The sequence below is a fragment of the Nicotiana tomentosiformis genome, chromosome 10 (assembly GCF_000390325.3).
Source record: "Nicotiana tomentosiformis chromosome 10, ASM39032v3, whole genome shotgun sequence".
Lineage (NCBI taxonomy): Eukaryota > Viridiplantae > Streptophyta > Magnoliopsida > Solanales > Solanaceae > Nicotiana > Nicotiana tomentosiformis.
In genome coordinates this window covers 70777546-70787505 of record NC_090821.1, presented here as the reverse complement: position 1 = coordinate 70787505, position 9960 = coordinate 70777546, and the positions used below count along the sequence as shown (strand labels likewise).

General features: G+C 32.4%; 2 protein-coding genes across 2 annotated transcripts; both read left to right on the top strand.

Moving 5' to 3' along the window:
* Positions 1 to 1964: 1964 nt before the first annotated feature.
* Positions 1965 to 5319, top strand: LOC104092863 (clavaminate synthase-like protein At3g21360). The gene is made up of 3 exons (XM_009598545.4): positions 1965 to 2363; positions 3246 to 3499; positions 4619 to 5319. The coding sequence occupies exons 1-3, from the start codon at positions 1995 to 1997 to the stop codon at positions 4962 to 4964; spliced, it is 969 nt and encodes a 322-aa protein (XP_009596840.1). The 5' UTR covers positions 1965 to 1994; the 3' UTR covers positions 4965 to 5319.
* A 1450-nt stretch (positions 5320 to 6769) lies between these two features.
* Positions 6770 to 9886, top strand: LOC104092861 (flocculation protein FLO11). The gene is made up of 5 exons (XM_070187103.1): positions 6770 to 7411; positions 7651 to 7770; positions 7934 to 8038; positions 8137 to 8250; positions 9439 to 9886. The coding sequence occupies exons 1-5, from the start codon at positions 6770 to 6772 to the stop codon at positions 9604 to 9606; spliced, it is 1149 nt and encodes a 382-aa protein (XP_070043204.1). The 3' UTR covers positions 9607 to 9886.
* The last annotated feature ends 74 nt before the right edge of the window (positions 9887 to 9960 follow it).

The window sequence follows — 9960 nt, the reverse complement described above, 5'->3', positions numbered from 1 at the left end:
TTTTCATTTTATACGATGGTGTTTGATCGAGAAAAAAATTATTTTTAAAATTTATAGTCTACAACAAGCCACAGACATATATGTGGTTCTAAATCATGTTATTAAAAGTAAAATAAAAATTTTAAATTAAATTGTTCCTAAAAATAAAAATATTTCCTTCCTTTTTGGACTTATTATAAAGAAAAGTACCTCACATAAAATGTGACAATGAAAGTAAATAAAAACAAGCTAAGTTGCAGTACAACCAATTCAATGGAGCAGTTAGCTAGTATTCTAAGTTCTTAGTAATTTTGTTATGGCTATGCCGCCGTCTTTGAGTTTCTCTCATGATCTATGAGATAAAGAAGTATATATTATTAATTCTTGTTATTTTTTGTTATTTTTCTTCAATAACATATACTCCCTCCGTCTATTTTGTTTTTAGTCCGTTCCAAAAAGAATGACCCCATTCTAAATTTGGAAACAATTTAGCTTAAATTTTCAATTCTACCCTTAATGAAAAGCTTTTATAACCACACAAATACTCTGGACCCCTTTCTGACATGTTTAGGACCACAAATTACAAAAGTCTTCATTTTTTCTTAAATTCCATGTCCAGTCAAACAGGTTCACGTAAATTGGAACGGAGGGAGTAATACTTAGGATTAAGTAGGAGGACTTGATTCCATAAGTTAATTAATTAACGAGCAGATCTAAGAACTTCTGCGTTACCATAAACTATAAAGGTTTCTCATCACATTTCTTTGTTACAGTTCGATGTTAACAACGTTACTGAGTTGTTTTTCAGGTAAAAGTCAAGCAAATTAATTACAAGGTTTGGATGAAGACAAATTGGACCTCAATTTCTTATGTCAAAAGAGATAGCTATTCATAAGCTAATAATTAACTTTCTCATAGTACACTAACGAGGCTTTGCTAAAATGCGACACTAAAAGATTTTTTAGCGAATATTGGACCTAAAAATATCTGACATGGCTAAATTTTATCTTAACTAAATGGTGTTGTAGAGATCTTTTTCCTTTTTCATTACACTATTTTTTGTCGCTAAGTCTACATGGATTACAAGAACCATAAATCTTTCGATAACAACTTTCTTCAATGTGATTTTAGGCCTATCTTCTTTTTAATATCTTTATTCACTGGTTTCACACACCTATGGACCGGTATATTTGATGATCGATGACTAGAAATAGGATATATCACTCAAACGGCTTTTTTAAACTTATACTAGTATCTTTAATTTATATGTTACTTGCACCTTATTATGTGGTAATTTTTTAACTTTTGTAATCTTGTACGATCACATATCTCCATCTTACCGTTCGTATGCATCTCCACGACACTCATTTTTGTAGATATGCTAGATATGTTGGACTTTTATAGGTCCAATAATATCCAAGATATCCACAAGATGAGTATGGTAGAGACGTGAAAAGTAAGATTAGTATTAAGAAAATATATAATTAGCATGATTACCTCTTTTGGTTCTTTTTTCCCTTTTGTAATTAGTGTTGTAGTTGTTTACCAAGCGAAACGTGAATACCGAGCTAATTTAGTAAACTCACACAAACAAAACGTCAAACCATGTAATAAATAACTAACCACACAAAGACAAATTAAGAGAAACCCAAAGTTGGCCGTCACCAATATGGGCGGATATAGCCTTAGCTACGGATTCAATCGAACATATAACTTTCGACACAGGGTATTAATATATATATAAAAACTTACTAAAATATCAACAGTTATAATATCTGAACCCATAATTTTATTAGTATAATGAGTTAAATAGTAAAAATCTTAAAGATTGAACCTATTAAATTTAAATCCTGAATCCGCCTCTGATTATTCACCAACTCATTATCTTTTTATTCATATGTGCATTAGCGATTAACAAAAACTCTCTACAAGCTAACTCACCTCCATTTCATCTATAAATACCATAGCCTCAAAAAATTAAACCAAAAGAAAAAAAGCAAATTAAGAAGAGAGAAATGGCTGAATACAGTTGCAAGGATTTTAAGGTAGGCAAATGCGAAGGAGAAAAAATTGTAGATGGTGAAATCATGCCATTAGTTTTAAACCCTATAGAACCAAACAAGAATGACATCAAATCATTGCTTGAGTCTTTGGACAATAACAAAGAATGGTTTGACAATATGATTACTAAGAATAGTGCTGTTCTTTTACGAGGTTTTGATGTAAAAAATGCACAAAATTTTAATGATATTGTTGAAACTTTTGGTTGGGAAGATATTCGATATGTTGGACCAGCACCGAGAACACATATTTATAAGAGAGTTTGGACTGCTAATGAAGGACCCCTTTCTGAATTCATATATTTTCATCACGAGATGGTCCTTGTAAGTATTTTCTTCTCAAAATTTTGTTCATTTTACTTCGTATTATCTGTCTTTTAAAGTTTTAACGCTTCCCTTAAGAAACTCATTTCAATAGTCTTAATCGTAAGAGTATTTACTTAAGTTATTCTTTTATCTCTCGGCCTTAATCGCTTGCTGATTAATACTCAACTAATTCACTACTAGAATTTCGGTCAAACCCGTTTAGGGCCAACCGACCGACTTCGTTCAGTCAAAAAATCGACTTACTTCGGTCAGGCAAAAAAACGGTTGAATTCGGTCGATTTTTGAAAATATATTTTTTTCATTTTTTTACTAAATGGACTGAATTCAGTCGTTTTATTTTTCGCGCCAAAATACCGAATATTACTTTTGCGTCTCGGGAATTTTATTTTTCAAGAAACCGACCAACTTCGACTGGTTTTTATTTAAAATAAATTTGAATCAATATTCAGAAAACCAACCATATCGGTCGGTTATTTCGATCGGTCATTTTAAAAAATCGATCAATTGCGGTTGGTAACTTTATTTTTTAATAAAACCAAACAAATTCGGTCGGTTATTTTCGCGTAAAAATGCGATTAACGAGTATAAATAATAGTATAGACACTAGTTTGATTCCCCGATGGTGCTTTTTTTAATTATTAATCATTTTAAAAAAAGGACCGACTGAAACTGTCAGTTTTGACTATTTAAAAGATAACTACAAGTAATTGTCTATACTAAGTGAGACTAGTGAGTTAAAAATAAGGCAGACAAGTATACAACAACATGTTAAATTATACTTATAATGTAAACATTATTTTTGGCTGTTAAAATATATAAATTATAAAATCCGATTAATTAAAACAAATCTTTTTTTTTTAATTCTGTGACATGCTATAGATAAAGGAATTCCCAAAGAAAGTGATACTGTATTGTGAAATACCACCACCAGAAGGTGGAGAAACACCATTTGTACCAAGCTTCAGAGTAACAGAAAGAATGATAGAGGAATTCCCAGAAATTGTTGAAGAAATAGAAAAGAAAGGATTGAAATACACATTTACTGCTCCAAGTAAGAATGACAAAGCTTCAATGAGAGGTAGAGGTTGGGAAGATGCTTTTGGTACTTCTGATCCTGCTGAAGCTGAAAAAAGGTAATTAATATTATATAAACTTAGTTTCCCTAGCATTATAAGTTTTATATATTTTCTATCAGCATATAAATCTTTAATAAAACTTAAACGACTCCTAACAAATCAGATCGAAAGTAAATGTACTAACATGACTAGCTTATGTAAATATTGTTCTTTAATTATATCGTATTTTTACCCTTATCAAATTGTGGTAAACATATTATTGAGGACAATTGTAAATTTTATATCTAGCTTTGATTTAAAAAAGAAGGAAATAATAGTGGAAATAAAGGTTCTCATCGTTGTAAAATATAGTAGTAAAATGCTATATTTAAGGCAGTGGCATGAATACGTGCATTATTTTCGACTCAAACTATATATCAGGAAAAGTATATAGCGTGAATTAGCAGTCTGTGATTGTTGATGACAAATATAAAATTGCATTATCAAATATATCATATTTAATTGAAAGTCTAGCTATTTAAGAACATTTTTTTATTAAAAACAATAGTGGAGAAATTCAGAAAGAGTAGTTTGGCAAAAAGTGGAAAAGAAAATGAAGCTTTTTTCTTTATGAAACAAATAAAAGACTGATATTAGGAAATATAAGCAATGCTTTTCCGAGAAAAGTTGCCTTATTCATTCCCCCCATACATTATCAAGTTGAGATAGCATCAACGAAGATTGATACACGAATTGACCAATATAATTTATTTTGGTATATATATCACTTTATTACGGTATTTGTCTTATAAACACAAAGTTAATAAGAAAAAATAATTAAAATTTATAATTGTAAACATGTTATGATATTTTTATAACTATAACAACTTGTCCTTAAAAGTAAAAGAATAAGTTTCTGATTACATTATTTGGTAAGACACTAATAAGCACATAGTGTACATTCAATTGCACAACAAAAAATTTCTAAGCAAGCTTTCATTCTTCGAACTCTATAACTAAAATAAAAAGTTCGGGGATCGGTGCACAAAGTCTTCCATATTCACGTAATATTCGGGGAAAGACCGCACCTAAGGATGTGATATAGACAGTCTACCCTAATACAAACATTGGTTATTGCTTACACGGCTCGAACTCGTGACCTATAACTATAATCTTGATGAAAAATCTTTGTTACAGGGCTAAAGCACTTGGAATGGAGATGGAATGGCTACCAAATGGAGGTGTAAAAACAATCTTAGGACCGCGATATTTAACGAGGGTTTTTGAAGGAAGAAAGGGAAGAAGGATGTGGTTCAATACATTGGTTGGAATGTATGGCAAAGACATAAGCTCAGCTTTGATGTTTGATGGAACAGAAATACCAGAAAATTTTGTAAAAAGATGTGAAGAGATAATTGAAGAAGAAAGCATACAATTCAAGTGGCAAAAAAATGATGTTCTCTTCCTTGATAACTTTGCTACACTTCATGCTAGAAGACCTTCTCTTCCACCTAGGAAGGTCCTTGTTGCTACTTGCAAGTAAATTAATTTTCTGAGCAGAACAGAGAATTTTCACGTGTTTAGCCCATAAAAAATAATTATGCCCGCATATTAACAGGAGTGTTGAAAAAATAAGTTGATCATTTTCTTAGTTGATGAGAGAATTTTCACGAGGGACATTAAAAACAGAATTAAGTAAATAAAAATGTATTCTCTCTAATAGCTTATACGCTTTTAGATGAGTTAGTCATATAATTTCAACAAAATCTAATTTCTTATCTCACCTTTCTCTTCCTAGAAGTTATGTATTACCAAGCTTTTCTTTATAAGTTTGAATTAAAATGTTGTAGAATTTCGATATAAATGAAGTAAACTTTGGAGATGTATTATTTGTTATCTCACCAAAATCCTCCCAGAATTTGTAACATATGAAGTCATTTATTTATGTATTTAAACTAGAGGAATCCTAATTAGCTCATTGTATTCAAATTAATTGTGTCAAAATTAATCGAGTTTTACGTAATCGGAGCCTTAAGATAATCACTTGCTAAAAGAATATATATTACACAAAGGTTGATTCCCAACTCTCTAATTTGGTTAAATAGTTTCTTCTCTATCTGAAAATAAAATAATGAATGAATAAATGGGTAAGGGGAGAAACACCTTTTGACCCTTGTAACAAGAATGAATTTGAGAAGTGATTTTGAGTTGGGCAAATTGGAGTATATCATGACATTCAACTCATTTTTATCTCAATCAATATTGGTGTTTAATTTATTTAATTGATACTAATCTATTTCAAACTAAGGACTTGTAACACTAGGATATGCATTTTTTGGTAACTTATTCTCAAATTTTCAACCAATTTCAAGATATATACAAATACAATATATACTACACCATATACAAAAACAAAAATGATATGCATGAAGAGAAATCAATAAAAGGATAGCATGGTGTACTAAGCTTCCGCTGTGCGCGAAGTTCGGGGAAGAGCCGGACCACAAGATCTATTGTATGTAACCTTACTCGACATTTTTGAAAGAGACTGTTTTCACTAGGGGTGGGTATATTTCGGTCCGAACCGAAGAAACCGACCGAACCGAAAATATTTTTATTTCGGTTTCGGTTATTTGGTTTTTTCGGTCGGTTCAGTTTAAAATTTTAAATTTTCAGTTTTTCGGTTCGGTTTTCGGTTATTAATTTATTTGGTTCGGTTAACCGAAAAACCGAATGATTAGCATATCGATTCTTTAAGTTATATATAGGTTAAGCCCATAAGTAATAATATAGGCTCAATTTTGAAGTCCATCAAAGACTCAATCCAAACTTATTATTTTATTCTAACTTATCGAAATTTTAAAAGAAAACCAACAAATTCGCCAGTCCAATTATTACATAGAGAGAGCCCAATATGATAATGTTCAAACCGAAAACCGATTAGAAATAAAACGAACCAAAATTAGAAAATCGAACTGAACCGAACTTATTTCAGTTCCGTTTCGATTATTACTTTTACAAAATCGAAAACCAAATAACCGAACCGACCGAACGCCCACCCCTAATTTTCACCCCTTGAACTTGTGACCTATATTAAAAAGGGGAGAAAAAAAAAACTAGTTATAAAATTTTGAATATAACCACAACTAAATTCAAGATTTAGAGATAAATCAACAAAAAGAAAAACTGATAACCAGTCTATCCCCCACCCCACGCCCACCCCACCCCCCGGAACCAAAAGAAAGTAAAATAAGCCAAAAAAAGTTGTACTCTATAATCCAAAATGTAGCCTAATATTCTCTCGCGCCTAAATCTTCCAAATTCAGTTAATACAGTTTTCGGAAAGAGATGAGTTTTCAAGAACTGCAAGACCTTTCAACTCCAATTGATTCTCCCTTAGCCATGCTCCACCTCAGCTCCGCCGCACTCAACCACCACTCCACCGCTGACCCCACCACAGACCAACAACTCTCCGGCGACCCATCACCTGAAAAAACCACCCTTTACGGTGGCTCCACTACAAAAACAAAAAGATACTCAAACTGTAACTACACTTCATCTCTTGAAGAACCATTCCCTAAAAGAACCGCCACTGACACCACCCCTCTACCACCACCGCCCATTTCCACCGCCGGCGGCGACACCAACAGCCACCCCCATATCCTCGAAGGGTTCACCAAACTCCCACTTCAAAATTACAACCACCAAGAATCTAATTCTACTTTCCTTAAACCTCAGCTGATCGTAAATTCAAGAACTCCGTCACCTTCGCCGTCTCCGGCGAAGCCGCCGTTAGTGCCAGCTCAGTTTCCTACACCACTTTATCGGACTTTATCTGATCCCACTGGCGGCTCTGGTTGTGGTTCTAATAAGAGAAAATCAGCTACTACTCAAAGTACACTGCCAAGAACAACAAGCTGGTCACCAAATACTATTCAAGAATTAGGTGGTGGCGCTTTTAACAAAAATGGAGAATCTCCTATTGCTTTGGTTTGGTTTTCTAAAACTTGGGTCTTTCTCCTTTCTTATTTTTATTTATTGGGATTTTGATATTCTTGAAATGTTGTTTCTCTTTGGTCCTAAATATTGGGGTATTTTCCCTTTGGCTTGAATGTGTGTGTGTGTGTGTGTGTGTGTGTGTGACTTCATTTTCAGTTTCCAGAAATTTTAGTTCAATTTTTCTTAATGGGGTGCCTTTTTTTGTTTTGGTTTTTTTTCTTCATTTACAGAAATCCACTACTCATCCACCACAAAGTGCACTGTCAAGAACAGCTAGTTCGTCACCAAATAATGTTCAAGAATTTGGTGGTGGAGCTTTGAACAAAAATGGAGAATCTCCTAATGCTATGGTTTGTTTCTAAAACATGAGTCTTCTTCTTCTTTCATTTTAAAATTTTTTATTAGGTTTTGAGTTCATGAAATTTTGTTTCTCATTGGAATATTGGGGTGGGGTAATTTTGTCTCTAAAATTTTTGTTTGATGTATTTGTCTTTCTTCATTTTAAATTTGCAGAGAAAATCACCGAGTCAAAGTGCACTTGCAAGAACAGGTAGCTGTTCACAAAATGTTCAAGAATCAAGTGATGCTGTTAACAATGCAGAATCTCCTACTACAATGGTTTGTTTGTTTTCAATCTCATTTTCTTCTTTTTGGTTTACAATTTCAATTTCTTCACAGAAATGGAAGTCTTACTTTATCTTTGGTGTAATTTGCAGAGGCTAAAGAGAATGAAGCAAGGAATGAAAGAAATGAGACAATGGTGTGATCTTATGATTCAAGAAGATGCTCAAGTAGAAAAAGCTTCCTCGGAAGAAAACAAGAGTTTAAAGGTTTGGAACTTTTATCACAAAAACTTTGTGTAGATCTACAGTTTCTCTAAAGAGTTTTATTTAATTCTTTCATTGTTTGCGGTACCCTTAAATGTTGTAGTGCAAAAAATTAACAGTAATTCTTAAACATTGAACTTGAGCTTGTTGAACTGGAATGTGTTGAAGTTTAGAGTTTCACTAATATTAGATTATATGGGATTTTTTGTATTCGAGACCATATGATCTACTCTTTAACCTCAGCAGATATTATATTACTTGCAACTACAGCAGATATCATATTGCTTGATATCATATAGACCATTATGGGTACATTTCTTGAGGTTCACACTGATCTGTGACTCTATAATTTATGGAAATTTGGACATATTGAAGAGTTGATTGATAAACAAGCTATCTGATGTTTCAGTATTATGTACCTTGCTGCGGCGTAATCATTTCTCAGACATTTTGTATAAAGATTCTGAACTTAGAGAAATTTTCAGATATCATGGAACAAAATAGATTTACATCCTTATCCATGTAAAACATAAACCAATGGGACTCATCTGTCAAATCTCATTCTTAGGAAAAGAAGCCTTGTTACCTTTCAAACAAGATTTACCTTCTAAATACTTAGAGTTAGTTTTGTTTGCTGTGATGGGGTTCTTGCTGTTTTGTTGAATGCTCATAATAGAGCAAAAAAGGTTAACTTTTTAAACACTTAGAATTAGTTTTGTTTACTGATGATGGGGTTCTTGCTGTTTTGTTTAATGTTCATAATAGAGCAAAATATTTTACACTTTCAATACTCAGAATTAGTTTTGTTTACTGTGATGGGGTTCTAGCTCTTCTGCTTAATGTACATAAGAGAGCAAAAAAGATTTACCTCTTAAACACTTGGAATTAATTTTGTTTACTGTGACGGAGTTCTTGATATTTTGTTTAATATTCATAATAGAGCAAAAAAAGATTCACCATTTAAACACTTATAAATAGTCTTGTTTACTGTGATGGGATTCTTGCTGTTTCATTTAATGTTCTTAATAGTGCAAAAAATGATTTGCCTTTTACACACTCAGAATTAGTTTTGTTTACTGCGATGGAGTTCTTGCTTTTTTGTTAATATTCATAATAAAGCAAAAGAGATTCACCTTTTGAACACTTGGCATTAGTTCTGTTAACTGATGGGGTTTGCTTGTTTACAAATAGGAGAATGAGACAGAGACTGAAACTGAAACAGAAGCGTCGTGTGAGGAAGCTGTGTGGGTGGAAAGAATGGGGAATTCTCTGATTCTGCATTTTAGGTGTCCCTGTGGTGAAGGCTATCAGATTCTACTCTCTGGAAACAACTGCTATTACAAATTGTTAACTCTCTGAAACCTTTCTACTCAAGTCCATTGGTGATTTAAATGATGAATTTGTATCAGAAAAGTAGCAGTAATTGGATAATCAGATTCACTAATCATAGAACTAGCTAGTTGCCATTTAACTCAGTAAACCATATTTTAGCTGCATTCTTTTAGTAGTGTTCTTTCAAATAGTCAGGAGTCATTTTACCAATTTGATAGCTATTGTATAGTTTGTTTTTACTCAATGTGTGTTACTTCATTCCTTTTAGATTTGAGTTCAGGATTTGTGGATATGTTTGTATATATAATGAAAGAACTGCTGTTATAGTAAGCTTCAGGTGTCATTTTACCAATTTGATAAAAGACAGTAGTCTCTTTAGTT